Raw genomic sequence first — 27,978 nt, forward strand, 5'->3', positions numbered from 1 at the left:
CCCAACTCCGTAGCCTGGCTTGTCACTCGTTTCATCCTCAGCCACTTGGGTCTGTTTCCACAGGTCCAGTGCTGAGGTACAAAATCAGTATCTGCAGCCCAGTATACACAGATCTGGTAACTGCAACAAGAGCAGTGTGCTGGGCAGACCCATCCTCTAACCCCACACCCCAGCGCCTGGTTTCACGTGGCAAAAATGAGTTGCTGTGGGACAAGAAGGGCCTCTCTGGTGACGTGTAGGAACGTGATATGACAATGCATCCAGCTCAGCCCTGGTGGCACTCAGCATGTTAGCAGCAGGATTATGGCTGCTTCAAAATCTGTAAACTCACCTCTTGGAGGAAGCAGGCTCTGTGCAGCCCCAGGTTTCTTGTCTTATGGCAGTAAGATAGGGAGGAGGAAACATTGCCTTGTGTCTGAACTGTGGGAAGCAAACAGGGCAGCCCAGTTGCCCAGAAGCTCAAGTTCAAGCTGTGGTTTCTCTTTGTATGTATTTAAGGTTCATTAGTGCCATCGTGCCAACCTGCTGTTGACTGCCCTGCATCCGTGGTGCATTTCTCACCTAGTGGCCTGGATGTCGCAGTGACAGGCAGCCCAGTCACTGGAGTCACTGCACATCGGAAAGCGATGTCCATCTGGAGTCCAAGCCCACTCTCACAGCTCTCCTGGAGCTGCAAGCCCAGGACAAGGTTCTTGCCTTGTCTTGAGGCCTGGAGCTGGGAAGAAGGAGCTAGTCCAAACCCATTAGGTGTTTGATGAACACACGTTAGGTGAACCCACCGCTGCGCTTCTCTGTGCGCTTCCTTAACATGCTCTGTATTTCCCCAGCTCTGGTGGCTGCCAACTTCTCGTCTCCTACCATGAACGCGCAGGGCTTCCCCTGCCAGAACTCGAACACGCTACCTCGCAGCTCCCACCCCATGAGCCCCCGCACCACCATGCTGAGAAGGAGGCAGAAGAAGAAGGAGCACAAGAGCTCACGTAAGAGTGGCGGTGGGCTGGGGCTGGGTTCGACGGGGCGTGCATGCTTGCCTTGCTGTCCTTAACTGTTGGCTGTTAGCTGGGGTAGGACTGCTCATCTCAGCACTGTCAGTGCCTCCCTCATCCTCGGTCACTCTCCCCGCCACTGCCAGACCGAGGTCTGTGACCAGATCTGCTACGTTGACCATGGCTACCCTGACCTTCTGCCTCTCTCCTCCTCTCAGTGTCGCTGGCTTCCAGCACGGTGGGTCCTGGTGGGCAGATAGTCCACACGGAGACGACAGAGGTGGTGCTCAGGGGAGACCCTTTGAATGGCTTCGGACTTCAGCTCCAGGGAGGCATCTTTGCTACCGAAACCCTCTCTTCCCCACCTCTCGTCCGTTTTATTGAGCCCGACAGCCCGGCAGAGAGGTTAGAGACCTTGCCCTTGGATGCTGATGGTGCTGGCTGCTGAACATTTCATGGTTTGGTTTGTTTTCTCTCCTCAGAGGCTCATTTAGATATTTACTATCATCCTTGTATTATCTCCCATTCTTCACTGGGCATGGTTTACTGTCACTGCCATTTCTGCACTCGTCGGCTGACCGCGGCCTCCCTCGCATCCCAGGTGAACGTCTTGGCACCAGGCTGCGGCTGTTCTGGGAGGAGGAGGAGGAAGGGAGCGTGTGTCTGTGTGAGAGTGCCATTCCCATTCCTTTTTATTTTTTTTCTTTCTCTTTGAAAGATAAATCTTTTCTCTGGGTGCAGAAAGGGGAAAGATCTAAACAAGTGGGTCCAGCAAAGTGTTTTCTGCCTGGTTTCGTTGTAGCAGAGCCCAGCTATACAAATTGGCACTAAAGCCAAGGTTTTGAACCACAGAGGAGGGCTCTGGTTGAGGAGCAGGTAGGTGCTGCCTTTAAGCACTCTTGCTTTTGGCTCTATAATGTTGGGAAAAGAGCAGAATGGAGGAGCAGCATTAACTGCTGTGTGTCACCCCCTGGGGATACTGGGAGCCATAATTTCTCCGGCAGCCGAGCCTCAGCTCAGGAGCTCAGGCTGCTGTGGCTAAACTTTTCCGAATACCCCTTGCTGGCTGGATTTAGAGTCTGTTCGAGTGCCTGTGCACTACAATGTAGGTACCCTCTAGCAAGGCTTTTCTTACTAAATGGACCAGGTCCCAGCATGGCTTGAGCTCTTGTGGGGTGGAAAGGAGAACTTGTTTTGTTAGGCAGATGAAATAGAGAGGTGAGTGAGCTGGCACTTATGCCCCCGTGCTGGTTTCTCTTCCCACCTGTAATTTCCACCGGTGGTCTGTCCTGCGCAGAGGTGCCAGAGGTGCAATGACGTGGCAGTGCTCAGCGCCTGCTGCAGACCCTTCCTTGGGAGGAGAAGTCTCTGAGGGCCCCACCAGCATGCGCTGATGGTTTGGTGTCCCCAAGCCAGCCTGGAAAACAGCACGCAGGGGAGTTGTATGGCAGGGAAAGCGTCTGCAAAAGCAAATGCAAGTCGTTGCTGTGCAGACCGGTCTCTGTGTGGTAGCTTCTCCAGGTGGCTGATGCAGAGGCAAGGTGGAGCACAAGTGCCTGGTGCTTGTGTCTCTGGGAGGACAGGGACAAGGGACTGGCACAGGAAAAAGAGTTGTCCTGACTGATGCAGGTTAAGAGAGATTTCAAAAGCCTTTTATGCCTTTTTGTTTGTTTGTTTCCAAACAGTGTTTAAAAATGAAGGTGATGGTGTTTGGGGTTTTTTATCCTCTATTACCAGGGTGAACTTGGCTCACATTGCAAAGCACCAAACTCCTTTTATAAATCAGGCAGCAACAAAGCCTGCTGTCCCAGGGGACGAGGGAGATGTGCTGAAATCCGCCTGGCTTTGCTTTATCCTCTTGCCAAGCCTGGAGCAAAAGCAAAGACTTGCGGTGCAGTCTTGCTTGGCTCTAATGTGTCACGCACGCTGCTCTTCCTCTCGGCTGCCCACCCAGCAGGATTTGCGCTCTCCTGGTTGCTGCTTTCTGGTAACAGGGAGCAATCCTCTCTGCCTTTGCAGCCTGGATTTGATTTGGGGATTAAATCTCTGTGGTGTATTTCTTCCTTTCTTAGACCGTGCTGCTCTTCCTAGCTGGCAGGAAAACACTGTCTTTCCTCCCCATCTTGAAGTGATAAGTGCACTGGGTTTGCAGTGAGGTGAAAAAGGCAGTTTTATGTTTTCATTTCACTTTTTGTTTCTTGCTCTCCCACAGAGCTTGTTTGCTCCATCCTTCCTAGATACATTACTCCTTGCCCTTGAAAGGTTCTGCTGTAACTGCAGCCCCAGACATTAGAGCCGTTTTTCTCCCCTTTACCAAGCTGGGCTCTTGGCTGAGGCTGGGCTATGCTCTTTCTTGTGCTGCACTTGTTGCTCTTTGCATAAGAGGGTGAACAGTGGGGATACAGGGATCAGGCTTAGCAGCCTGGGTCTGTCCTGCATGTTCACACACTCCTGTGCAAGACCTGTGAATCTGGACGTCCTGTTGTACAAGTGCATGATCCACAATCGCTTTGCCCATCTGGCTTGCTGTGGAGGAGCTGCAACTTGGGTGTGCAGCAAGTTTGAGTACTACCAGGGAGGAGGATGACATCACCCTCTTTTCGGGGATGTTGGGCTGCCCCATATTTGTTATCTGCTTCGTGCTAGCATGTGGCAGGTGGTTTGAAGCAAAAGCTCTCACCTGCCTGACTTGTGATTTGGTTTATAGCCGATAGTCTCTAATAGACCTCCCTCCCCACCTGTTGTTTTGTTTCCTGGGTGCAAGACAAAGCTTTTGGGCTCCAAATGAGACAGTGATTCAGCCCCTGTTTTCAGCAGGGAGAGTGGAATAGGAAGATGCCTGATGTCCCCTCTTGACTGCCTTGAAACACACAGCTTTTGTGTCCTTCCTCCCCCAGCTGTCATTGACAGCAGTGGGAGAGTATCTGGCTTCTCCATCCCAGTATCCAAAATCGATGCTTCCTGCTGAGTTACATGTTTTCTAGCTCTGCTCAAACACAGTTGTTTGATCATTGTGTTTCTGGCTTTTGAGTATGAGTAGTTTGCAAAACGAGAGTTTAGCAGCTGAGTGAAGCTGTCAGCAAAGCTTTGATCTTTTGGGGGCTGGGACCCACCCACCAATGTGCACACACAGATGTGCATACACACACAGATGTGCACGTCTGACCTGTGCAGGCCAACTCGGGGGCATGTAAGGTCACGACAGATCGGTTTCTGCAGCTGGCGATGTGGCCATGGTCACAGCTGCTGCCGCTCACCCCACAGCTGGACTGACCACACAGATGCTGATGCTGCTGAGTGCGATCTTCAGTGCGTATCCTGCCCAAGGCTTGAATATGCGCTGCGCTGTGTCTAGCAAGACACTTCTGCTGCTCTGTTGCCGTCTGAGCCCAAGGAATGTGTCATGACAAAATGCAAATCTCTGCAACCCCAGAGAGACATTCCCTTCATGGACTCCAACACATCCATAGGGCTGTCTTTCACTCCAGGAGATGCCTGTGCTCTTGTTCTTTCTGATTTTAAAGCACTTCTCCCATGAGACTTGTTAGACTGCGCATCTCTGAGACAAATCTTTGGGAAAGCTGTCCAAAAGGTTTGTGTAGGATGCCACAGCAAAGCCAAGGAGAGGTCTGCAGGAACCTTGGCTCCCCAGGCCCGGCTCCCAACGCAAGGGCACCTGACAGCTGGAAACTGGTGTCTCTGGAATTGTTTTGAAGGGTTAACAAGGCACATCGGGTCTCCTTGCACTCGTGGAGAGCCAGAATGTTGCGGCTTCACTCCACAAACTTTTATAAACCTGCAAGTCCAGGGCTTAAACAATAGTGATTGACTGAGGCTAATAGTGAAAGAAATAAAATATTTCTGACATAACAGAGCTATTTGCTGTGAAACACCCAGGCAAATCTACCTTGAGTGAAGAAACACAAGAAACAGTTGTTCTGTGAGAAGGCAGCTCTGGTGGGAAAGGTGGCAAATGTTTGCTTTCATGCTGTGTAAAAGTATCCTGTGATCTCCCAGCCCTTGCAGCTGAAACAGTGGTGCCAAAATGGATCGTGTCCTTGTATGACCTTGAAATGACAGTCATGTCTGTGTGATGCAGATGTTGATCCCTCCTTTCTGAAAGGTGCATTGTGGCCATAGCAAAAGAGCTCTTGGTGCTGGAGGAGGCATCTGTGTCATACTCCTTGCCATCTTCATATTTATAAACTGATATTTCCAAGCACATCTATGGAGCTGCATAGCTACAAGTCCAGTAAAGGACTGTAATTAAACTTGATGTAATTTATTCGCAAGGGTGGATTCATTTATACACCATGGAGTTGTCTGTCCTAATCCAAGTCTCCTTGAACAAACAATTCTGAATTTACTTCTCATAAAATAGCCAGCGTTTTTGCATGGATGGCATGAACTCAGGCAGCAGTGTAAATATACTGCAAATTTAATACCTTTCTACCAGTAAAATAACCTCCCTAGGCTCTCTCCAAACTCGTTCGTATCTCAGCTTTTGATGAGCCATTGGCAAAAACTGTTGTGCTTGTGCATTTTTTCTTGAATTTGGATGTGTGTGTTTTTTCTTGATAACCTGGCCTTTCATCTGTGTCCTGTTGTTTGGAGGTGAATAATACAGCCAGTGTCCGTTGCCTTTGACGTTACCTCCCTGTGCCTGGAAGCTATGGTACCATGTTTTCTTACAACTGAGTCAGGTGTGAGTGATGAAGAGTGGCTGGAAGGTTTAGTAGAAAATAAGCTGTCTCCTGGGAAATATCATTGGAAGCTGACATCTAGAAAGGAGAGGGTGAAGGATGTGCTTGATCATTAAACAGAAGGGGAATAAAGATTCTCTGGAGAAGGCTCAAAACAGGATAGCTGATGCCTTCTGGGAAATCTCTGTGGTAAAATAACTCCAAATGTTGAGGTGAACCTTAGACTTGTTTCCATAACCCTCAACCTATTTTGGAGACCACTCTGTAGCTTACGTTAATGATGGGTGGAGAATGGTTTCCCAGGCTCTGCTCAAGTGGACAGCCTTATAGACACGTGATGAGTGGAAAATCTGAGAAGATGTGGTTATAGCGAACAACTGATGAAGGATATGGAGGATAAGGAAGGTGAGCAGTTGCCCATGGCCAGTCACAGGGAACACTACACTCTTGATTTTGTAGAGCCATGGGCCAGCTTATATTAGCTGTGGGAGATAACTTGGAGGTGTTGTTGGTGTTGCAGTATATTTAAAAAACCAAAAAGGGTGGGGGGGAGGAGGGTGGACAGTGAATGTGGGAATGTAGTGGTTCATGTGTGAAAAAAACCTTGCTCATAAATACAGAGGGGTCCCAAGAGACAAACCATGCTGTAGCAGTCTATCTCCAACATTTTCCAAAGTAAAAAAACCTCCTGATCTCTATTCTTGGAGAAAGTGGGTCTAAACCAAAAACCCCAAAGGGCCAGTTGCGGTTATATTGGCGGGCTATCGCATCAGAATAATATTGGCCTTTCAAGGCAGTTAAACAGTATCAATGTACATTTGGCTTCCAGAAATGCAATTACAAGGGATAAATGATTATCCAATTTGCTGAGACATTTCAGTAAGTTCATTGGATTGTAGCTTCAGTATTAGCCATGTATTAAGCAGAGGAATCTGTGCAATTTTCAGTGCCATTAGTTTGGGTTTCAGAGGGTGCAGGCAAATGGAAAGAGCTGTATGCTGTTAGATAGGGTAGGAGAGCACATGCCCTTGCATTTATCACTCCCATCTCTTGGCCATGGTGTTGACTTTTAAGAAAGTGAGGGTTACTTTTTCTTTTCCTGGAAGTTGCAGGACACGTAACCAAAAATGGTTATTTAGGAGCAAAGTATGACTGAACTTAAGCAAACCACAAGGGTTTGCTGCCTCGTGACCGTCCAGGGGCTCTCAGCACTGGGATGGGTATTGCAGAATGAGTTATCTTGTCTTTGGGGCTACTTCTGCAGGATTTGTCACTACTTTGTGTGTCTTGTAAAGGATTTGCCTGGCAAAAGTAACTCATGGCTGGTTGTGGGGTTGTTTTTTTTCTCCTTTCCTCTTTTTCCCTGCCTCCTTGTTCCCTTTCCCTCTTTTCCCAATGTGGGCTGCAGGTGTGGGCTGCTGCAAGTAGGAGACAGAGTCCTTTCTATCAACGGCATTGCAACTGAGGACGGGACTATGGAGGAAGCTAATCAGCTTTTGCGTGATGCTGCACTCACGAACAAAGTGGTGCTCGAGATTGAATTTGATGTTGCAGGTACGTTGCCAAAGGAATTGCTGCTCCTCACTACCAACAGGACTCTGACGGTGCCTTTGCTAACCCGTAGGAGTGAGTGTACTTACACGAATACATGAGGTTTTTGCTAGAGCTCAGAGGGAAGAGCGAGAGGACCCTCTGAGGACCTTTTCCATTTCTCGTTGTTCTGTAATGTGCACTGAGATGGAGGGTCCTTCTGATCCTTTCATAAATGCCTTGTGCTCACCACTTCACCCCTTGGCTGAGATAAGCCTAAGGAGTAGTTGAAGAGGCCACCTGCACTTTAAATATTTGCCCATTAATATGAATAATATTTATATTAATTTATGGCCTTGAAACAAGGGGGGAGCCAAAGCTACTGGCTGGGGCTAAAGTGCAGCTTTGTATTAAAAAAAAATTTTTTTTTGGAAGAGAAGGCTTATAGTGGCCTTCCAATACTTAAAAGGGGGCCTACAGGAAGGATGGGGAGGGACTCTTTAACAGGGAGTGTAGTGATAGGATGAGGGGTAATGGCTTTAAACTGAAAGAGGGTAGATTTAGATTAGACATGAGGAAGAAATTCTATACTGTGAGGGTGGTGAGGCACTGGAACAGGTTGCCCAGAGAGGTTGTGGATGCCCCATCCCTGGAATTGTTCAAGGCCAGGTTGGATGGGGCTTTGGGCAGCCTGTGTCCCTGCCCATGGCAGGGGGGTTGGATCTAGATTATCTTTAAGATCCCCTCCAACCCAAACCATTCTACAAGTCTATGATTTTTTCCTTTTGCATTAAAAGAGCTGCCTCAATCTTGAAATACAGTGTGATGTGAGCACTTCGCTTGACGTTCAGAGCATGTATTTTTAATGAGAATCCAAATTTTAACCTAAAGTCCACAGGGCCTCAGATAACAACCTTATTTGAACCAATAAAGCTGAGTTTTATGGGCTTGTTTTTCTTGGTTCCAAAGAAACCATCCACGCGACTGAAAACTCTCTTTTTTCTCCTATTTTCTTTTTTGTCTGTTTTTGGTTTTACAGAGTCTGTCATACCCAGCAGCGGTACTTTCCACGTTAAATTGCCCAAGAAAAGAGGTGTAGAGCTTGGAATTACAATCAGCTGTAAGTATTGCTCAGACTTGTGCTAGCAGTTGCAAGAGCCTCTGCTTTCCACCCTGGCACACCAGAGGGGCCCAATGGAGAGAGATAAGTTTATGTAGGGTTTCCTGGTAGTGCTTGCAGTGCTTGTGATTTATCCCAAACTGAATTAGATGTGTGTTTCCTGACCCCACGAGCTGGCGGCCGCAGAGGAAAGCAGCTGCATGAAGGGTTGGGGCAAAGGATGCATCTCAACTGATCAGTTGGTCTGTGCTTCAGACTAATATTATAGTATATTATTAGTAATATTATTTTTATTTCCTTGCTCACAGTTGTATTATGTTCCTTTTAAAAAAGAATTGCCTGGGTCTGGTGGGATGCTTGCAGGGAGAGGTAGAGGGAAGAGAGCAAGTGTGAGGTGAACCCACAGCTTGAAGAATAGAGAGGGGAAACTGCCAAGAGGAAGAGGAGGATGAAGAGGGTGGCAGGCCTTAGAGGTGGGGGGAAGGCACTTTAGGGACAGGAGGGTGCTGGGGAGGGTTTGCTGGGAGTCGTTACATTGACTGACCTCAGCCATGGAGGAGGAGTCCTCAGCCATGGAGGAGGAGATCCATGTGCCAGGACTTGGTGGGCACTGAGAAAATGAGACATAAACCTTTTTCTTTTTTTTCTCTTTTCTCTGCTCACTCTTGATTAATTATTTTTGTTTCTCTTCTGAAGCATATTTTTCATTTAAAGACCTTTTGGGCTCTTTGGAGAGGATGTTGTAAGGAGATAACATAGGCAGATCCATCCCAAATTTCTGGCTAACCTGGGGTCTTGTTAAGCCTTGCATCAGTGAATTTTTCCTATATGGCAAATGTGAACAGGTCTCATGTCACTCATCCCTCTTTCACTGCCGGGTAAACTGAGTTGAATCATCTCAGATTTTGCCATGCCCAGAGGCTGCCACCACCTCTCGGCTGAAACAAAGCAGCTTGTGAAACTGCAGTAATGGGATCTTGCATCTAAGCCTTCAGGAGCATGGACCCAGCTGTGTCTGGGGAATGGAGTCACTAGGGACAATTTACAATGAGGTTTCTTTAAAATAGATAAGCTATTTGCAATTACCTCTTGGCATTTATAGCATTAGTTAGTGAGTTAATTGGAGGTGTTCTGTTCTAAGTGGGGAGATTCTCAGGAGTGACTTGAACATTGACAGGATGATGGATTTGCACCCTGTGTTATTTCTTCTCCCTCTTCCCAGCTTCCCCTATGTGTGCCACAAGGATAATCCTGAGAAGTAAGAGCCCAGTATTTAACATTTGGCTTGGCAGCAATTACTGTCTGAAGACATCAAAGTGCTTTCCGAAAGCAGCGGGGTACCTGTAATGACATTTCACTAGCACGGTGCAGCAGCCCAGCCTGCGCTGGGTTCCTAACCTGCTGCCCTGCCACTGCATTGGCGTTGCAATCTCAGGTAGCAACCTAGGACGATGGATCTGGTAGCAAAAAACTTCTGGCTTGAGCATGGCCAGGGTTTTACCCCATTTAAGCTTCAAAGCTCAGTTTGTATCTGGGCCTGCAGAGCAAAATGAACCTGGGAGTTGCCGGAAAGAATATTAGGTTTTATTTGTGGAGTCTCACTTAATGGGACTGCTTCAGATGTCCATTTACACTTCAAAAGTATTTTTATGTTGAAAATATTTTCATTTGAAATTTGTTTAAAAAATCGATTTCACACACTTTTTTGAAATCACCGCTAAATAAAAAGAAACTGACCCCTGGGTTTTAAATAGTTAGATACCCATTATCCCAACTACAAAGCAGTTTTTTAACAATATAATAGATTTCATCTTTTTGATTGTTGAACATGTTTGCAGGACATTGTTTAAGTAATGCATATGCATAAACTTAAGATGTGTTTCAGTCCTTTGCTGAGTCAAAGCCAAATTATATTTACAAATGTAGCAAAAGACAGCCATCCAGAAAATGCGGTGGCAAGGATGAAATGCTGGTTGAATCCTAATTCTGTTTTCATATATTAGTCTATAGAAGCCTATGTCCACATGACCCTTAGCAAATTAGATCATCATTTTGTCACTCTGCCTTTGACCGAGCAGATAAACATACCAGTTTCCAACATTAAAACCAAAGCGAGCAGCCTTATGGTAAGTACCTCCTGCAGAGACATGATGTGCATGCAGGAGTGTGATGCAAGCAGCAAGAGAAAAGAGGTAAAAATAACTCGTCTCTATTTTGCTCAGTTCTTGCCAGTTCTGCTGATTTGAATGCTTGTGTAGATCTAGAAACAGCTTTTACAGCTCTCTTTCTGACAAAGAAAAGTGTTTAAAGTAGGGGACTTGGTTTACCAGCATCCCACGTTGGATTCCTGTTTCCTACTCTGTAAAACTGGGGCAGGTTAAATAGATGACAAGCTGGAGGAGTCAGTAGAAGACGCCCTGCACTGTTGTGGCCACAGAATTGGGTTTGTTCATAACCTTTGTGGTCCAGCTACGCTGTAGATGAAAGATGAGTTGCTTTCCTTGAGTTTTACCTCTCGGCTTCAGCAGGCTCATCAGTAGTTAATTCCTCTGTCCAGGAAGGTTTGCCGCTGCCTTCTTACACGGGCAGAAAGTGTTATGACCCCATCAGAGGAGCACTACAGAAATAAAACCGATCAAGTTCTTGCTGTGCTGTGGCTCTCAGAGCTAATTGGGAGATGGGCTAAGTAAAGGGAGGGAGAGCAGAATTCTTGATGGATGTGTTGGAAGAATTCGTGTAATGGAGCTGGCTGCAGGAGGAACCATAAATCTGCTGGAAAGCCTCATAAAAGGGTTGAAAACCCAGGAGGTTTTTGTGTGAGGAGGGCAGGCGCTGCTGGTTCTGGGATGAACGTACAGAGAGGGTCTGTGCTTGCTCCCGGTGAGGGCCAGGTGTTTTCTGAGGGCATTTCATCTCCTCCAAGGTCTCAAGGTTTTCCAGAAAGAGAAGCCTTGGGCTGGGTGAGCCCCCCGGTTGTGGTCTGTGCACACAGACGGGTTTCTTCCCCCTGCTCAAACACAGCGTGGCAAAGGGATGTAGCAAATCAAGACACATGATGCAAGTGTATGCATATAGCATCACTTTCCCTTCCATTCCCCAAAGGATGAATAGGAAATCAAAGGGGTGAGTCTCTCACTGACTGTGCTTTGTATTTCTGTGGCACCTTGGTGCCCTCAAGCCTCATTTCAGTCTCCTGTGTTCGCTAAATGAAAATTAGCAAAGCAGAACACCGAAGCTTCCTTGTGTGCACTGCTTGCATGCGCTTCATCCAGGGGTGAAGGGACAAGAAGCCAGCAAAATGGCTCTCTCATTTTCTCCCTACTCCGGTGTCTTGGTTTCTGTCCCAGGGAGATGGCTGCATTTGTTTGTAAAACAGCTGCTCTGGTTGAAGAGCAAAGTGTGCGCTCCTTTCTGCTCTGCCTGGTTCAAAGAGCTGTGTGGGCTGTGAAGCTCACTTGTTTACAGGGACCTCTGAGGTGCTCTGAATGGTGAGGATGCAAAGATGTGCAAGCTGAGATTTTTGACACAGGGATGTGAAGATTTGGCTCTTGTTAGTCTGAGCTACTCATCTCCATTAGCAAAACATGCCTCAAGTGCTCTGATCTTGCTGGCTGCATTCAGTTCTAATGATACAGTTATGCCTTTGTAGATCTTCTGTAAATCTCTTACAAATTAAAATCTCCATGAGCGAGAAGCTGATAGTCGTGTATTCTTGCATGTTCAATACCTGACCTCTTAAAATAAGATATGGATTTGTTATTAGCCTCTGGAAAATGATAGTTGATTACATAAAAGATTGCTTTTTTTGATTTGTGGGTTTCTTTTTTTTTTGTCTGTCTCAAACATCCTCTCCAAGGGCTAGTTGTGAAATTCACTGCAGGGTACAGGTGTGTTGTTGTTGCTGTTTAAACAGATATTGAAATTACCTTTCATTTTAAATATGCATTAATGCTTTATATAGCATGTTTATCAAATTACCTTTATATATCTTAACAAATCAATTCCTGTGCCCTTGGCGTGAAGTACTGCAGATAAGGAGTAGGTAGTATATCTGCTTGCGGGCGATAAAACTGGAATTTGGGTAGATAGATAACTTCGATTAAGTCGCTTAAGCAGTGTAATCACTGTCCTAGCAAGAAGATGGATCTGTGAGCCGAGCAACATACATTCAGCTTTGCTGGTGCTGGATTAACCTGGGACCTGCCACCAGCCCGGCAGAGTGTGTCTGCCAGCGGCGGTGTGCCCAGCAGCCTCCTCTCCTACCCCCTCGCTAACGCTGCAGCTTCAACTGAGATTTGCAGCTGCTTCACTCTGGTGCTTTTACCGAAGTGGGGTATTCTGTCCTGGTTTTGCTGCCTAGAGATTTTGAAAGGAAATAGATCTGCGGTGGGGCAAATATCCTGCTGGAGGCACTGATAATTTATGCACCTGCTGCTAAAACTAATGAATGATAGAAAAAAAAGTTGGGTACTGGCAATTTGATTTTCGCTGCTGCTTTTTGTAATTGATTCTGATTTGCTTTTATCCCTCTTCTCATTCCTTAGCTATCCTGAGATTACTGGGTTTCTGATTTTGCTTGTTTTCTCCCATTTATAAATGCTTGCTTTCTTAAATGTATTTTTACAGCATTATTTCAATTTCTTTAATTACATCTTGGCAGAGTGCTGCTTTGGCTTGGTCAATAACGAAGGGCATTTATAATGGGTTGATGTTGGTGAGATATGTGCTCGTGCTCCTTGGAGGGGAATAATTTACCAATATGAGTCATTATGCATTCTATTAAAAACACAAACTGGACATGTGTTTCTGGCCTCATCATCCATCACAGAGTAAACGCCGAGCGAGCCAGAATCCCAGCAGAGGTGGCGAGAGACTGAAAGCAATTTATAAAAAGTAAATAACAGTATTGATCAAGTCACCTTTTTATCACTGCCCTGTCACCACCGCTAAGCAGTGTTTTCATTTTGAGTTTCTCCCCCACCCCGTGCTTCTACCTTCACCAGCTGTTGATTTATGGAGCTTTCTCTGGGCCACTGGAGCAGATTTAAACTATCTTTTGTACTGGTAAACCCGCCAAAAATACAAATGTATCTGAAAAAGAGCCTACTTACACCTGAAGTGGTTTGCCTGGCAGATGGAGGCCACAATGAGAGCACCTGCCGAGAGCGTGGGTTTCTGCACAGCAGCTTCTGCCTCTGTGCCTCGATTCATCTCTTCCCTTGACTCCCTTTGCTGCCATCTCCATTTTACAGCCGGGAAAGAAAGACCCAGAGGCAAAGCTGGGTGTCCGAACCGTGTCTTCCTGCAGAAAACAGAATTACCAAGGCAATGTCATTTGAAGAGGAATAACCACATCAACAGCAGAAACAAATGGATAAAGGGGCTTTACTCATCTGTGCAAGTGTCTTAACGCCAAAGACCATGGCCCTAATAAAATAATGATGTAGCTTAAGTTTTGGTTTTAATTGCAGGCAAATTGGAAATGGTTTATCCAAAATCTCACCAGGGATCTAAATATCTAGTGCCTCTGACCTAGACTGAGCCACCACTTCAGTGAAACTACAAGTCTCTCACCTGTAGACAGGCAGACGTTACACAGGGGTACATTGTCACCCTGCAAGAACAGCACAGGACTGTTAAAAACGTGGGTCCCAGGGTGGCTGGGGTGGTCAGTGACAGCCTGGTCCCAGCTGACGGGCAGAAAGCCCAGCTGGGTGCTCTGCTGGGGCGCTGGGAAGGGCTTTGGGATGCCAAAGGTGAATTAATGGAGCTAGTAACTACTGGTTTTTAAAATGATCAGCAAATGAACATTCTGTGCTTTGAGATGTCATGATCTTAACTTTGTATCTTACGCCTCTAGAGAGAGAATTATTATTCATTAAGTCTCTCTAACTTACCCTTCAGATTTGTAGGTGCTGACTAATAATGATTGTTTTATAAAGCCTTTTGATTTTATACTAAGTGATTATTTAAAACAGAGGGCTGCCATTTATTAAAGTTTGGGTACTCTGATGGTAGGGACAGCTGTATGCAGTTGTACATGGCTCTTCCATTAACTGAAGTCTCAAGAAAATCTGTTTGGAAAGCACAACTTCCAAAAATAACACAAACAAAATCTAGAATGATTTTTCCTTAAAACTTGCTTTGTTTCCTAATGGACAAAGCACTTGGTTTGTCACCCTTGCTTCTGGTACGGGAAGCTTGTGCTGCGTTCAGCGCTGACACCAGTTGTGGAACTGCAGAAGGACGGGGTCTCGCTCTCTGCTCAAAGACTGACCGTGGGCAGGATCCCTCCATGTGTCGCAGGGCTTGTAAGGCAGACACTGAGATAAACACCATTTCTGCAGAGCTTGAGGCATGTTCTTGTCTATACTTGCTTCTTTATTGTTTTTCTTTGCCCCTTCTTTGCTCTTTCGAGTGTTAACGGTCTCTGAACACGTTGTTCCAGTTGTGGCTGGGTCAGGTTTAGAGACGGCCATCCCAACCCACCACCAGGGCTGTGGAGATCCTCCCTAACCCCTTTCTGTCACACTGCCTCTGCTTTGAAACTAGTAAACAAACCTTGCAGTGAAAAGTATTTTTGCTAACCTGGATCGTTTTGACAGAACCAGGCTAGGGAGTGATTAAACATGCAGCGATGCCAGCCCGACCCAGGGCTCAGAGTGTGCTAACAAGGTCTCCCATCTCCACCGCTTGGACCACCACATTGTACACCCCTCTCAGCAGCAAATAAATCTTCTATATTGAAAAAGAGAACAGCAATAGTAATAACAGGGTGATAAATCTCTGTCCCCTGTGCTGTTAGTCCACGCCGTGTGGGCTTCTCGATCAGAGGGGGGATTTCTGTGTTGATTTTAGCTGCTGCACCCCATTCTTCCCTCCCACCACTCAGCTCTGCCTGGTGTGTGTTGTATCTGCTGGCTGGTCTGTGCCGTGGACAGGTTGGATATAGGCACGAGCCCTCGGTGAATCTCCACAACCCATCTGCTTCTGTTCAACCCACAGCCACAAGCTGAGCATGAGTGTCCAGACCAAACTTGCCTGGCACCACACTCCAGTAAGACATGGGGAAAATAATTCTTCCCGGCTCTGAATCATTCAGCAGTTGTATTGCCGTGACTATTGTAAAATCAGTCAGGGTCTGCTCTTTCCTGTCTGACCTAACTTTTATACTCAGCCCTGCTATGACTGAGTTTGGTTGTCTTTTTGCTCTGTTGAGTACAGAAGGTTTAGTTATAATTGGGAGAGGGTATCCTTAAATGTGACGGGTTAGCACATATGTTTTTAAATCTCATAAATGAATGTAAACAACAGAAGTATCTAGAGCAGAGAGGTTGGTAAGAGGAAGCATTTACTCCTTTATGTCTGACTTTCTGGGGTGCTCTCTAACTGCTGTTCAGGCAGGTGGATCTCTGTGTGTTTGATGCCACGTGCCTCACAGATATTTTAATCTCTGACCTGCACCTCATATGTTCAGATGCTGCGAGTTTCTTCCTTCCCACGCAGTTTTTGCTGAGAAGCTCTGTCAGCTTTAAATGAGACGATGCAATTCCCATAGCAAGGCAGGAGAGTGCGATGCGGGGTGAAAAGGATGCTCTTGGCATGTGTTTGGTGTGTGCATGGCAGAGAGGTCAGGAGGGGTTCCAGTCATAAATCTCTCTTGGATTTCTCAAGAGAGCAGCAGGTCTTGCAGTCAAATCTGAAGATGCAAATGCTCCCAGAGATGCGTACTCGCATCTCTTGTGGGATGAAAAAGTCATCAGGGTTGGGCAGGAGAGGAGTTGGAAACCGCCCCTTCCAGCTCCAGCACTGAGACCAGCCCTGATTTATCTGGTTGTATGATGAAGTGGCCTGGGGAGCTGAACCAGCTGGAAAACAGTGCTTTATGTAATTTTTCCTGGGTTATTTTCCACCTGGAAAGTTTCCCAGCCCACTTTCCTTCAAGAACACAGAAATGCTTGTATTAAGCACAGCACTGAGCTAGGTACTCCCTGGGCAGCAGTGCTGTAATGTCTGATTACTGCCACAGCCATTGACTCGCTGTCTTGTGTCAGTGATGTGGGTGAGCGGGTGTTTAACAGTGCTGGGATCGGGCAATGCCACCTCTTGCTGCTGGACACCACATCTCCTCCCCTTCAGGAGAAGTCCGAAGGTAGAAGCTAGCTAACTTGGGCAAAGGGCAACCAACAAACTTTTGCAGGGATTTACTTCTTTTTTTTTCCTGGTGTGGCTTCCAGAGTTCAAGTGTGAAGCATCATTTTGTCAAAGGAATATAAATTCCCTTTCTTTACGACTCATTCTCCCCATTAACCATCCCCATCCTAGAAAGCAGACTCAATACCAAGCTTTGTACCCATGTGTCTCTTTTGCAGCTGCAAGCAGAAAGCCTGGGGAACCTTTGATCATCTCTGACATCAAGAAAGGGAGTGTAGCACATAGGTGAGTGCAGAATTTCCCATCTGCAAAACCCATTGCAAAATATCAGAGCCAGTAATGAGAGGTAGAATGAAGCCCAAGCAGTAGTACTTGGGTCTGGATTTTGCAAGCGTCCGAGGAGATCTCAAACCTAGAGGTTTGTCTGAGACCACAGTAGGGTTTGCAATAAAAACTGTCTGTATTGAAGTAGAGTTGAGCTAGTGGAGAAGGTGGCCAGGGCACCAATTCAGATGTCTGCTGACCCTATAGGAAATAGATGTTTAGCATTTAAGAGCATGTGGTAAAGGGCTTCATATATCCCATAAGGTGCTATGTCTCATCAGGTAGTTTGCCATGTCTCAGTTCCTGCTCAGGTGAACAGAGTGAGTGAATTGTGGGCACTGGTGGAGAACTGTGCAAATAACTCAGCATTTATTGACTTCACCTCCGATCCCAGTACCTTACAGCAAGGCTTTCAGAGGAATTTAGTGCTGCCGGAGGGCTTGTTTCTAGAGTGCTTATACAGGAGTTTCCATAAAAGGTAGAATATCTGTCAGTTAAACATGAGGCATTTTTCAGTGCTGTAGGTTACCCAGGCTGTATATCTAATCTTCCTGCCTTGTTCTGTCTTGATGCACACTCTACACAAACTTCCTCTTTTTAAGTTACAATTGCCCCAGACTCCGTACATGGTTGTTTACCAGAAAAGATCAAGGACAGCAAGAAGTTAATATTGTCATTGCCACCACAGGACTGAATGAGTGGTGGGATCTGAAAGGCAAATACAAATGTACTTTAAGTAAGTTTTCTTTTCCTTTCCACATAGAACTGGCACCTTGGAGCCGGGAGACAAGCTGTTAGCCATTGATAACATCCGACTCGACAATTGCTCAATGGAGGATGCTGTGCAGATTTTAAGGCAGTGTGAAGACCTGGTCAAATTGAAGATTAGGAAGGATGAAGATAACTCTGGTACAGAAATCCTGATGCAAACTGGTGCCTGTCCACTGTAATGACATTTCCCAATAGGTAGTGCAAACTAACAAAGATAAGGGCTGCTGCCTGTCCGGTCACCACTTTCCAATTGATTATAGTCTATTTTTGTTATTCTGCCCTTAAATGGAGTGTGGAAGGTTAAAATCCTATTTGGTATGAGCGTGGCTGAAGACCTCAGGCTTTTGCTTCTAAATGCTGCAAGTCTTTTCTATGACCTCTTTCATATGGCTAATTAAAAATTTCAGCATTCCTGTTTTCTCTTTCAGATGAGCAGGAGACAACCGGTGCTATTATCTACACAGTGGAACTGAAGCGATATGGCGGTCCCTTGGGAATAACCATCTCCGGGACGGAGGAACCTTTCGATCCTATCGTCATTTCAGGCTTGACTAAACGAGGGCTGGCAGAAAGGTGAGGTTTTGGGGGCAGAGGTATTGAATTGATGTGGGAAGAGTTCTTGAACTTTGCCAAGTTTCCTCTGCTGTCATAAACTCTTCTTAGGTGTTTTAGTCTGCTAAAAAAGGAAAGGTGCTATGAAGGTACCAAGCGCTATGAAGCAGGGTGGTTGGGATTGTGCTGTTAGGGCAATGAGAGAGGCTCAGAGCAGGGCACTTCTGGAAAAGTCAGGTCCAGTGAGTCAGTTGAATGCAGCAGCCAGGAACGTGTGTTTATCTGCCCCTCTTCCACAGAGGTGCTTCCTTGTCTGTGATTTCCCATGCACATCTTGCATGGGGAGAGTGCCCAGCCTGCCCACAAAACCACTGTAAACTCCTGTCCAGGACTCACCTATTGCTAAACTACAGCTTACGGCCATGACAGTGGTGTGTCCTGCTGAAACCACAGATCCCAGGGGGTCTTCTGACCCATCCTTGCTGGTTGCTTAGTCTGTTACATGTGGAGGTATCTCAGTGCAAGACTGGCATGCTGCAAGCAGCAGACATTTATACTGCATAAACGTAGGCACAGATTTACCTTTGGCAACTAGGGAGGTTGACTGTGTGTGTGCCTGTGTCTGAATATATGTGCATGCGTAGGATTTAAGGGATCAGGACATTGCTTAGAATATAAGGTGGAACTGAGTCATACACTGTATCTTAATTAATCTGTCTGTACGGTAGCTGTGACTTGTAAATAGATCATTTCAGCAGCCCTGACTCACGCTTCTCATAGGGTTGTTTTACCCTGTGCTGCCTGATGGGCAGAACAGCAGCAAAAAAACCCTGAACAAATAGGGGTAAAGTGCTAGACCTTGGGGAGGTTTGACTGCAGATCTGGCCTTTTGGTTCTTTCTGTTTCAAGGCCACGTTCCCTCTTAGCTGAACTGTAAAACAGCTCAGTGCCTCTTTCTGCATTGGGATCCTTGAGCTCTTAGCATGCATGCTGCTGCACATTGCCGTTGCTTCCCTCTGGTACCGAAAGCAGAACATCAGTGTCTCCCAAGAAATAAGGAAGACGGATAGACTTAGTCATTAGTGTTTTTTTCTGTTCGGGGAATTTATATCACGGCCTGCCACTGTAGGATTCAGTCTTTTTCCCTAGAAAATAATAGCCACAGAGTATCCAAGGCTTTTCTGCATAGCAGTTCTGCACTGTACCTGCAGCCCAGCATGAGAGAGGTTAAGGACAAAAAGCCCAAATGCTGTCAGGTGTTAGAAGACAATCTCGTACCCTTGTTGCTCTCAGTTCCCTTTGCAATGCCATGGCTGTTCCTCCTTCAAACTCGGATACACATCAGTGACTGCTCCACAGAGAAACGTAGTGCAGGCAAGTGCTGCGGTACTATTGAATTTTGATCAGGAGCTGGCAGGCAGTAAGGAATGAAAAGTCTTTTGAGAAGAGTGATGGAGCTGTTCAGCATGTTCACTGTAGCTGACTAACAAATAACGGTGCCTGTGCAGAGGAGCGGCATGGGGACAGAGCAGCACGGGGATTTCTCTGGGTAACCTTGGCTCCCTGTGGGAAGGGCGAGGGATGCTGAGATGAAGGCTGCCTGCAGGAAAGGTGCATTTTTTTTCTCCTGGGAGTAACAGAAGGGAGTGGCTTGACCTTGTCAAGGGAAGAGGGTGGTCCTAGTGTTATCCTAAATTGTCCTTTTCCTGCTGTCACTACCCTTCCCTGTGCCACAGGCGCCCTTAGCCAGGCTCTTCAGGGTGGGACGGGTTTCTGAAGGACGGGGATTTAAACCCAAATCTGTGCCTGGCTTTTGCTGGGGCATAGGACATGTTTCAGCAGCGCTGGCACTGGGTGGACCAGATCCCAGCATCTGATAATGGGAATGCGCCGGCCTCTCTTGCAGAGGCACGAGTGAAGGTCTGTGCTGCGGCTCGGGCTGCTCGCTCGGTGATGGAGAAGGCAGGGTGTCCTCTAGGATCTGTCACACGTCTGCCACAGCAGATGACAGGCTGTCTAAGCTGAAAAGGCTCCAGATTCAGATGACTTGGGTTTTATCTTGACCTTGAACATTTTTCTCCTTGTATGTGTCTGATCTTATAGAACCTACAGAGGCAGCTCAGGCTGTTGGGTTGGTGTCGAGTGGTGGCTCTCTCCCATGTTAGTCTCTGTTTCCCCTCCTTCAGTGCCTGCAGGTGGCTTTAGCCTGGGTCATGGGACTTGTTTTCCTTCTTCTGTTCAATTCTGGTTGAGGTGTAATGGTTCTCCAAAAGCAATTTTGGGCTAGCGCCGGCATTTTACAGTCCCTGACCAGCCTCCTCTAGTGCCACCTGGTCAAGTAGATGGGGGTGGCTGCAGGAGGGTTTTGTCCAGGAGTGCTCAGCACCAACCCATGTTGGCAGGGGGCAGAAGGGATGGCGGCCCTGCCCATGTGCCAAGTAAATCTCTACCACGTGCATGCAGGCACCTCTTCTCCAGTGCTTGCTGGATAGTGCCTGCAGCCCCTTTTACACCTTGCAACCTACCTGTTGCTCAATTCTGCTCTTGCATGTGTCCTGTGGGCAAGAAGGGACATGGAGGATGCAGCTCCTTGGGCTGGTTTGTGTTTGAGTTGAATTAAGTACTATTGGTGATAATGGAGAGGCACAAGGGTCATTAGCTAGAAACAGCTTTCTCTGTCGCTCCCGCTTGGCTTCTGTCTGCTTGTCCTCACAGGGGTGCCTGGAGATGGACAGATGGGAGGACTGGACTTTGATTTGCTTTCCCCCCCTTGAAGAAAAACACCTGGCTGAATGTGACCTTTCTCTTTAATGGTTTCTGTATTTTTCCCTGCTGAGGGACTTTCACAGTTTCTGCAGAGCAGTCATGCTGTTCAGAGGTTTGGCGAGTGTCTTGGATAGGAGATGCATCCTCGTGCTGGGTTCAGGGCTAAAGCAGGAGGCCCTCAAATGCTGAACCACTGCAGCGAGCGAGGGATCGCCTTTAAACTGCCAGCCGTAAAGCTTGATTTTTTTTGACTACGTAGATGAAACTTTTAAGACAAATACTGGGGTTCCGGTTTGATCTGTTATTTATTTGAATGCACAGATTTTCCTTGAGGGCTTTTTCAGGCTGATTTGGATGGGACAAGACGGACATCTAGTGGCTGCCTGGGACCATCGTGGCACTGTCCAAGTATCTTAGCAGAAGCAGCAGACCAAACAGTCCTGCCTGCTGTTTGGCTACATTTCCCAATTTGATGTACTTATAGTAGATGTTTCACAGCAGTGTGTCTACAGAAGTTTCATGTTTTGGGGAAAGACAAATAGCTGTTTTGCCTGCGACAGTATATCAAGTTCCAATTCTGCAGGAGCAGCAGTCCAATTTGGAGATGTAACGAGAGAGCCACGTTGCCGTGGACAAAAAGATATTGCAGTCCAGATTTGCATCTCCTCCTGGCTCGATCTCACAGGTTCCTGATAGCCAAACCTTATGGCCCTGCTGGAGGAGGAGAGGATTGCTGCTCTCACTTGCTGGCGTTAGGGAGCTGGAGCGTGAGCGTGTTTAGCTCGGTCCAGCCAGTGGCAAGGGCAAGCTCCTGCTTTGGCAGCCAGCTCTGGCGATGGACACATCCTGTCCTTGTCCTGCCTGCTCTTCCCGGAGCTGCAACAAACACCGGGAGAGGTAAAGTGAGCCCCTGTCTGTGGGCAGACACAGAGGAGAAGGATGGAGGAGAAGGGGGAGAATTGCTGTGACTTGTTAGTTTGTTCCTGGCTGTTACTGAAGCCTGAGGATTTATTTAGCTGAGAGCAGAAGCCAGTGCTGGAACGTGGCTGTGCAATAAAACATAGTAACCTCTTCTAGAGCACTGGTCCTGATGGAAAAAGTCACAGTGGTGTAGCTGTGTAGGGGTGAGCTTTAAACATATCATGAGCTGATCTGCAACTGGTTCAGCTTATGCTTACACACACAACCTGTGTCTGTTGGGCCATTTTGGTTTTGTATTTTTTTTCAGCAGGTTTCTAGGTTTGTCTCATCCTTTCTTTCCATCAGTGTGAACATGCCCTTCAGTTCCATGCGTGACGATCGGTGGACATCACACACTGGAAATGCTTGTGCTTTTAATATGTAGACCCCCTTGCTTTGAAGAATTTTGACTGTAAGTTGGTCTGCAGTCCCAGTTACCAAGGGGCCTGGGATCCGAGGAGTGCATATGTTCTTGTACTTACTTATATGTATATGCACAGGTGGAAGATGGGGGGATGACCCAGATTCCTGGCAGTGGTGATGAAGAGGAAATCATGGGTATACAGCGTAGCAAGGGGAAACCAAGACGTATTTGAAAGTGCTGAGAGTTAATACGCTATTGCTTCAAGCGACAACTTAATGGCCTGTCTTGTAGAGGCAAATTGCTTCTCTGAAGTTTCTAACAGCGCCTTTTCTCTCCAGAACTGGAGCCATCCACATCGGTGACCGGATATTAGCGATTAATAACGTGAGCCTCAAGGGCAAACCGCTGAGCGAAGCCATTCACCTGCTGCAGATGGCAGGAGAGACGGTCACTCTGAAGATCAAGAAGCAGACGGAGAGTGAGTTGGGGAGACTGGTTTGGGGTGGGACGGCAAAGGTGCGCCCCAGCTGGGAGCCTGGGTGATGGAGTAGGTAATGCTGCGGGTTTTCCTTCATGGGTTGTGGAAGGTGAGATGAGGCAGTGTGGTCAGGGGCATGGCTGGGGACAGAGGGAAAAGGAGGTGTTTTTTGAATTTCTGACTCATAGATGAAAAAAAAAGGCAACTCAGGGGGCTCTCTGTGGTACTGGGAAGAGATAAGACAGCAGGTTTATTGGTGATAATTTTTTTTCAGATTGACACCTTGTGCCATTGGTGCCATTCCCTGTCTGTGTGGGTGTTTCACACAGAAGTGAAGCAGAAGTTGCTTTTAAAAGTAGAAGAGTGCAGGGCTTTTTAAAAATATAACGCCCCAAAATGACCAAGGGGACTCTGAGCTGATAGAACCCTTGAAAAAACCCCACCACCTTTAATTCAACTTTCTGAAAGTGATTGACAATAAATCTTTTATGCCCCTTTTCCTGGCTTGGGGTCCTAAGGTCTACCTTCACTCTAGAAATCCCCTTCTCATTTCCCTGCCAAGCTCCCGGTGGCTTTGATGCTGCTCTTCTTGGCAGAGCAGAAGCATACTTAATACAGGCAGGCCACTTTTTGGGGGGACAGAAGAGCGACTGGTGAAACCAAGGAACATGCAAACTTTTCTCCCCAACTGCATAATCACAGCCAGAGGCTTTTTAATCAAGTTCAGAAAGTAGTGGGTGCATTCTGGCTGCATTTCTGTCTCTCCCCGCACCCAGTATTTTCTATCTTTTTTTGTGTCATGCTTCTGCAGTCTCTAGATTTAGCTGGACCTACCCAGCCAATAGCCCACAGTGATGTGGGAATTAGAAGAAATCAAGTGATAAAGCTCTTCCAAGCAAGTGTGGCCCATGGCATCTCTGTCCTGCATCTGAAAAAGTAGCATCACTCTTAAACATAGCACTTCTGTAGACATCAAAGCAGTTTGCAAATGTGTGGCAATGCACCTATTTTACAAATACAGGAAGCCCAGGCAGGGACTGGGGACTTAGCAAGTAGAGGTATAACTGGGGAATTGATTCCTCTTCAAGAAACCCCAGTCTTGTTCCCTGCAGCCAAGTGTCTTGATCCTTGGTCTGAAATACTCTTTTTCCTGCTGCTGACACTTAGCATTGTCACAGCCACTCGCTGAAATAATTGACATGCAAGTGCCAGTTGGAGGCTCGTTAATCATTCTGAGAATGAAGCAGGTGTAATTGAAATTTCAAGGTAATCTTGAGTTAATCATGGTAGGCAATCTTCTGAATGCTTGGAAAATAGGGACTTTCAGGACACTGGGCTTTGTTTCGTAAAATAATCTGTCCTCATTGACAAATGCAGACTTTCAGAGGGCTTTTTATCCCAGCCTCTGCGAGTCAGAGATCCAGGGTGTGGATGGCTAACAGGATATCTAATCAACGAGGACTTCAAAATATTCAGTACAAAGAAATGCTTGTGCTGAGAAGCCATTCCTTGCATAGCTTTTGCCTGAAAGGGAAATTGATATAATGATAATAGGGGCCTATTATTACTAAAATAATGAAAGGGAAGGTCTGAGCTTCATCATCCACATTCAGCTTTCCATTTTCCAATCACTAATCAGGGGAAATTCAGCCTCAAAATACCAGGCCCAGGAATTCCACGTTTGTCATGAGACTGCATGGGAGACTCTGGAGAGGTGGTGATGAGCCTTGAATTGATACGAGGTTGTACAGTCTTGGAAGGGGGCTATAACTTCAGCTGCGCTGGTTTGGGACCAGGTTGCGTTGTCATTGGAATCTTATTAAAACATCTGCTTGTAACAGAAAGTTTGCAGCCAGCACCCTGACCAGTTGCTGCTCTGAGTAAAAAGCAAGTCCTTTGAGACCAGAGGAGCTACAGGCTATTGCTTGCAGAAGCCAACATTTCTCTGGACAGGGCTGTTTGGAGGAAGCTTCCAAAGGCACAAGAAGATGCACCTGTGAAGTGAGATTAGGTCCCAACTCTCTCATATTTGTGAACCCTCAAATCCCCACGGTTGCTCCTTATATTCCATGTGCTAAAAATTCAGAAAGGTATTTTCTCTTGATTCAGCTTGAGCCAGGAGTACTGCATTAAATTCTTTCAACTGCATTGCACAGGCCTTTCTTAGCTACTTTTGAAGAGCTAAAGAGGTACTTCAAAAGACTTACAGTACCTGGGCTTGCTCCCATGTCAGCATAAGCCTTTCCCTGAGGTTTGCTCTTTGTGCCTGCTAAAGCAGCATGTTCTGGTTTCAGAATCCTATCCCAAGAAGTCGGGGAGTATAAACGAAGTGAGTGACCCAGAAGATGAACTGACTGACTCCCAGAAAACTAGCAAGCTGTCTGAGATATACTCCACCACAATTCCTAGCGTGGACAGTGCTATGGAATCCTGGGATGGCTCTGGCATTGATGCTGGGTATGGAAGCCAAGGTAAGCCAGGGTTGTCTTTTCTTAGGGGTCTCTGGGCCAAGGTGAAGATAGGCAGAGCCTCCGAACCTGTCTGGAAACTGAACATGAGCCGAAGCCTGTGGTCTGACCACATTTGCGTGGCTTCTCGCTTCCAGCAAGGAACAAAATGTATTTTAAAATGCACTCATGTGGTGCTCTGAGTTGATGTATCTGTTTTAGGTTTTTATTGGCACATTTCTTCTGGCTTACATGGCATCATACTGTTCACAGCATTTTCAAAACCATTACAGCACTTTATAATTCACATAATCAGAGCAAGTATTCACTGGCCATATATCTTACAGAGTATTTGGTCCATAGCTCACTTTTAATTCTCCAGAGAGGCCATGTAGGACATATTAATCCTCTTCAGGATGTTTTAAAATCCACAAGAATGTCTTGTGACTAGAAGCACTCGCTTAACAAAATAATTAAGGTAATACTACAAGAAAGTATCTCTAACTCTCCAGTGAGCGATCAGATGAACACATGTCTTTGAGGCCAGGTTTATTCAGCTGTGGCTTCTGGCAGACATATGGAGTTGGGATGGAGGATGCTCTAGTCATGGGAATAGATTTTTACTTGGAGAAAAGCACTGGAAAATAGTTATTCCAGTTCAGATTTAGTGATGTAAGCTAGTATTAGCCCATGTTGAAACAAAACAAAACTCTGAATCACCTCCGCAAAAGGAAATTGGTGAAAAGACTGCTGTTCGGAACAGAATGTCAAAACAGGGAGGGATGCTGCAGGAGTGCTGTTGCAAAGCACTCTCAATGTGCTGAGTAAGGTGCGTGCCTGTGCTCTGACTTGGCAAAGTTCAAAGAACAGCTCCGCGCAGGTGTCTTCCACCAAGCCTGCGTCTTCCTTCAGCCTCCGTTGGTCTGAAGTCTTAATTTGGGAGTGCAATTGGGACTGGAGGCTTTGTTAAGGAGGAATCCCCTGGCCTTCATAATGCTGCAATCCTTCTCCATCTAATTGAATGTTAACACAAGTTGGACACTGGATTTAGCAAAGTGATTGCTTTTACCGGTAAATTGAGAACGAGTAATTGAGCACAGAGCCCCAGGGAGCGGGGCTGATGCCAAGTTGCCCAACATCCACAGACTGCAGCTTTGCTTCAGGGGCTCTCTCCTCATCCCTGGTAATTGCATTTGGCTGCATGGTGGTGTGCTGGTGCTGGCTGGGAGAGGGATGCTGGAGGGTAGGGAGAAGGACGCGCAGGGTCGCCCGAGGGGTAGGCAGGGAAGGCAGGATGCAGGGAGACCTGGGACACACAGAGCCCGGAGACTGGGCTTTACACCCCAAATGGAGGACTGTAGATTGGGCTCTGCAGCCTTGTAGGTTTTAGGTTCATCCACAGCTTTTGGAAACCGCTCAAGGAAGGGTTTGGGCAATGGAGCTGTGCTGGACCTGGTGGGAACATGCCACCAGGTGGCTCTGAATCCCAGGGATCCAGCCCATCTCCCTGGAAGGAGGAGGTGAAACCGGTGGCACCCAAGTGACAGCTCTGCACACAGACCCTGGCAGTCCCCAGTTCCCTGCGGCCAGCCCAGACCTGCTGCCCACCCGCTGCAGGGACCTGCATCCAGGGAACTTGTTCTGCTCTGGCAGGCAGTGAATGCTGTAAGATATTGGCAAGCGCTTTTCTAGGGCTCTCTCCAGAGCAGTCTAACCTTTAAAAACACACAGAGGAAACACTCAGCTAAGTGAAATAACAGGCTGTGGCATTTTCAAAGAAAGTGCTGGCGTTGTCTTTGGGTATTTCCAGTGCCCTTAGCTGTTTGGGAGGTCAAGTCTCCCTTAATTATGTGTTTCTCCATTACCTCTTCCTGTTCGCTTGGCACAGTGTGTGATGGAAGCATAAGATGTTTCTTGGAAAGGCTGTGAGGATTTCTCCGAAACGTTGAACGGGCAGCAGGAGGTGGGCAGGGGACTTGGGAGATTTATTTCCACTGCAGATGGCACTGACACTGCTGAGGAATGCTCTGTTTTGGAAGGTTTCTGTCCAGGCAGCTCCTCCTGAGACCTGGGGATCTTATGACTTGGTAGTGATGGATCTGCATCTCTGGAGTAAGATGCTGCAGTACAGAAAAGTCCATGGGGGCAGACGTAGCGAAACTTGTCTGATTTCATCCTAACAGTCTGTATTGATCTCCTATCAAATGTGATACAGATGAGCCTTCCTTTCTCTCAAGCCAGCAGAGTTTTTCCTCCTGTTCCTTGCCTTTCACACACATCTCTGAAGGAGTTTTCTGTACCTGCACCAGCTGATCCTGAAGGCATGGGAGGGCTCTGCTGGCTGCAGGAACAGGCTGGCAGCTCTCGGGATCAGAGCTGACCTTTCCTCATTTACCACTGCTGAGCTGGTGACCACCCCCAGGTACCCTCAGCACCATTACACTTGTTGAAGGGAGGCTGTTGCTTCTGGCTGCTCTGGATGCAGTTTCTTTGCTGCTGTCCTATATCCTATTACCTCTTTCACGCTATCCATTAAGTCCTGAAGACAGTTGACAATCTAAATGAAGATTTTATTTTTTTCCTAATAGAAATTAGGCCTCCAAATCTTTCAAAACAAATGGGGTTGGGCACGCTGAGGGAAGCTTGCCAGCATCTTCTCTTTACCCTTTGCAAGACTCGCTGTATTTAAAGGTGGCTGCTTTAACAGCACAATTTCTGTGGGGTTCAGTGTGGAAACAGGAGCTGTTAATCCAGGTTGCCGCTGGCTGGAGGTAGGATCTGCATCTGTGGGTATATGTAGTCCCATGTCTGTGGATCCCAGCC

At 46.9% G+C, this 27,978-nt stretch overlaps 1 protein-coding gene across 1 annotated transcript in view; it reads left to right on the forward strand.

Moving 5' to 3' along the window:
* GRIP2 (glutamate receptor interacting protein 2) overlaps positions 1-27,978 on the forward strand; it is a 291,701-nt gene that overhangs the window by 249,834 nt on the left and 13,889 nt on the right. Inside the window, exons 11-19 of the mRNA XM_075053453.1 lie at positions 828-980; positions 1,205-1,391; positions 7,098-7,243; positions 8,259-8,339; positions 16,712-16,778; positions 17,581-17,726; positions 18,017-18,161; positions 22,569-22,708; positions 25,003-25,179. Coding sequence (XP_074909554.1) covers positions 828-980; positions 1,205-1,391; positions 7,098-7,243; positions 8,259-8,339; positions 16,712-16,778; positions 17,581-17,726; positions 18,017-18,161; positions 22,569-22,708; positions 25,003-25,179 — 1,242 coding nt within the window. The remainder of the gene's footprint in view (positions 1-827; positions 981-1,204; positions 1,392-7,097; positions 7,244-8,258; positions 8,340-16,711; positions 16,779-17,580; positions 17,727-18,016; positions 18,162-22,568; positions 22,709-25,002; positions 25,180-27,978) is intronic.

This window comes from Buteo buteo, chromosome 21 (genome assembly GCF_964188355.1).
Source record: "Buteo buteo chromosome 21, bButBut1.hap1.1, whole genome shotgun sequence".
Lineage (NCBI taxonomy): Eukaryota > Metazoa > Chordata > Aves > Accipitriformes > Accipitridae > Buteo > Buteo buteo.